The sequence below is a fragment of the Capsicum annuum genome, unplaced genomic scaffold, assembly GCF_002878395.1.
Source record: "Capsicum annuum cultivar UCD-10X-F1 unplaced genomic scaffold, UCD10Xv1.1 ctg5779, whole genome shotgun sequence".
NCBI classification, from domain to species: domain Eukaryota; kingdom Viridiplantae; phylum Streptophyta; class Magnoliopsida; order Solanales; family Solanaceae; genus Capsicum; species Capsicum annuum.
The window spans coordinates 1-2,817 of NW_025866331.1; the positions used below are offsets into that span (position 1 = coordinate 1).

General features: G+C 35.4%; 1 protein-coding gene across 3 annotated transcripts; it reads left to right on the forward strand.

Annotated features, from left to right (window-relative positions):
- Positions 1–180: 180 nt before the first annotated feature.
- Positions 181–2,754, forward strand: LOC124893340. 3 transcript variants are annotated; one of them, XM_047404365.1, is made up of 4 exons: positions 181–351; positions 678–725; positions 1,743–1,852; positions 2,095–2,754. In XM_047404365.1, the coding sequence occupies exons 3-4, from the start codon at positions 1,793–1,795 to the stop codon at positions 2,596–2,598; spliced, it is 564 nt and encodes a 187-aa protein (XP_047260321.1). In that variant the 5' UTR covers positions 181–351; positions 678–725; positions 1,743–1,792; the 3' UTR covers positions 2,599–2,754. The 3 variants fall into 3 exon arrangements, with proteins under 3 accessions (XP_047260321.1, XP_047260320.1, XP_047260319.1); XM_047404364.1 differs by having other exon boundaries at positions 182–725; positions 2,095–2,753; XM_047404363.1 differs by lacking the exon at positions 678–725 and having other exon boundaries at positions 182–351; positions 2,095–2,746.
- The last annotated feature ends 63 nt before the right edge of the window (positions 2,755–2,817 follow it).

Here is a 2,817-nt window from a genome sequence, read left to right on the forward strand (position 1 = left end):
TAAATTATTTTTAACTTATCTAATTAAATAAATAAAATTAAATAGTATTAATTAATTCTAATATATGGGTGTGTTTGACATGATGAAAAATATTTTTTAATTTTTCCTTATTTAATTGTAACAAAAGTTTAAAAAAATATTTTTCACGAACAACTATAACAAACAAATAAGTATATATGGGAATGAGAGGAAAGAAAGGGAGGGGTTTGTGGCATATGTTAATGCCGTATATGCAGAGCTAGAATCTTGATCCCCTACACCGAATCTGACACGCGCCCTCCACACTCCCTATTTACCCTTTTCTCCTTCGTCTCTCCCCACTTTCCCATCCATTTTTCCAACAATACCCAGGTAATTTCTCTTCACCTTTCTGCATTTCTTAATCTCTCTGCATCCCCCTTTTCTCCTTTCACTGAATTTTATACAGATATTTCTGTTTAAATCGCCAAAAATATTCTTTTGGTTCTTCTTAGCATGTGCCACTTTTGGTATTCTGTACGAAAGTGGTAATAAGGGAATAAAGTGTTAATTGTATTTTCACCTAAGTCGGGGGGAAAAAAAAAAGAAGAAGCATGGACTCAATATTATGCAATCATGGCTATTGAACTTCGATTATCGAATCAAATAGAGTTTCAAGTTGGTGTTGTTATGATATAATCCTTCATTTGATTTCTTAGGGCCCATTTGGATTAAGTAATTTCAAGCCCTCGCTAGTGTTGTTGAAGGTGCGTTTTAGCCCTCAAAACGTGTGGAGCACTTCGCTTAACTTAATTTGCGCTTTAGTGTTGTCATCAAGGTTCTAAGACACACTTTTCCTTGCCAATGAGCCTCTTCAACACTAAATAATTGATATTTCACTTTTTTTTTTTTTTTTTTTAAAGTATCTATGTTCATAAATTTATCATTCATGCCTATAATTATTAGTATTGGACTAAACATATATATTTGTATTTTTTCTCCCTGTGCGCCTTTTTTCATTAAAGCTCATGATTTATTTGCACTTTAGCTTAAATCCCCAACGGACCTTAGAGCTATTTTGCGCTTTTTGATTTTGATATTATTGGCCCTTGGAAGTATATGAAACTTAAATGTGACAACCCTAGAGTCAAAATGTGTGGTTTTGGCTGTAAAGGAAGGTTTTGAATGCATCTATAAAAGAGTTGGAGTAATGATAGAAAATTTCAAATGCCACCTAAATAAAAGGAGTGAGACAAACAATAGGGTGTGGCCTAGTGGTTCAATGAAGTTGGGTTGAGCACCATGAGGTCTTAGGTTCAATTCGCCAACAGAGACAAACACTTAGTGATTTCTTCCCATCTGTTCTAACCCTGGTGGATACCAGGATAGATTTACCTGGTACCTGTTGTTGGTGGGAGGTGGCAGGTATCTCTTGAAATTGGTCGAGGTGCGCGCAAGCTGGTCCAGACACCACGGTTATCAAAATAAATATAAATAAATAAATAAAAGGAGTTCTAATTTGAAAATGGTCACAAAAGTGGTAGGTGTTAATAACGAAAGTTGCTATTTGTGTTTACTTGTGCATGCGAAGTACAACTTGTGTGTGTAAAACTTTAAATAGATGGCTTTAGATAGTTTGCATTCAGGTGGCACATTAAAACTTAGTTATTGTGTTATTTGCCAGTTCCTCTATAACAAAAAACAAATTTGTTGTGCATTTCACATTTAGTTGTTAAACATGCTTGCAGACTTCAAGTCTAAAATGTTCTCCTTTTATTCTGCAGATTTTTATTTGCCCTCTGCCTGTGTGAACTTTATCAACGCCTGTCTCTAGATGTTGGGTGGTATAGCTTCTGCTGCCATATTCACCAATCAAACTGCACTACTAAACAATGTAAGTAATCCTATTCTGACAAGGGTACTCGTATAGCAGATGTCTAGTTCAAAAAAAGTGTTAGAAATGAACTTTTGTTGGAGTTTGGGTACCTTATGCCTAACAAATGGTAGCTAAAGGTTACCACTCTCCTTTGGTATCTTTGAGGCTATGCTTTTCATAGTTCCTAATTATTCGTTGCTTTATCCAAATTTCACTCATTTGTAACATCACGGGACATTCTTTCCTCCTCCTTTCTGCAGGACTTTCAAGTTTCCTCATTCTTGGTTGTTAGATCTTCCAACCAGTCCAGGAAGTATTCAATTCCACAACCTTTCTTCAAAACTCCTGGCTTTAGGGAACATATTTTCCAATTCGTAGCCAGTAACAATGGAAGCCTTGCTAGAAAGAATATCATCTTTGCCATTCCAAATGAAAGGGATGATACTGAAAAAGAAGGCTCAGATTACTATATTAATTATCCGGTCATCGTTGATCAGAAAGAAGATAGGAGTTCTTGTGCACCAGGGATGAGAACACCTTTTCCCTTGTTGCCATGTGGTGAACTTATTCCTAGAAGTAATGAGATCAATGATAAAGAAGACGGCCTACTTGCTAAGCTGATGGCTGTTCATTTGCATGTATTGGCAATGGAACAATGGAATAGTTCCAAACTTAAAATGTCCCACAAGTATGTTTTCTTTTCTTTTAATATTTTCCTTTACAGTAAAAGGATAAAATGTATTTCCCTTTATATTGCGAGATAATAAAGGTCTGTTTACCCTCACTTTTTCTCCTCTCTCAAACTTCCATAAGGAGAAATTCCAGCAGATAAAGTTATCATAAGACAAGAAATAACAGTGTAAATTGAAACGTGCAGAAAGGATGTGTCTGAAAGAACTAGTGTGAGGGTTTTTGGTATAAAATGAGAACACTGCCAGCATGGAAAATTTAGCCAGTACAATACAGAGAATCTTTTTTTTTTT

Bases quoted from the DNA above. Each gene is read 5' to 3' on its own strand.
- LOC124893340 (XM_047404365.1), top strand. From the start codon at position 1,793: ATGTTGGGTGGTATAGCTTCTGCTGCCATATTCACCAATCAAACTGCA. The intron at 1,853-2,094 runs GTAAGTAATCCT...TCCTTTCTGCAG, and splicing joins AAACTGCACTACTAAACAAT to GACTTTCAAGTTTCCTCATT.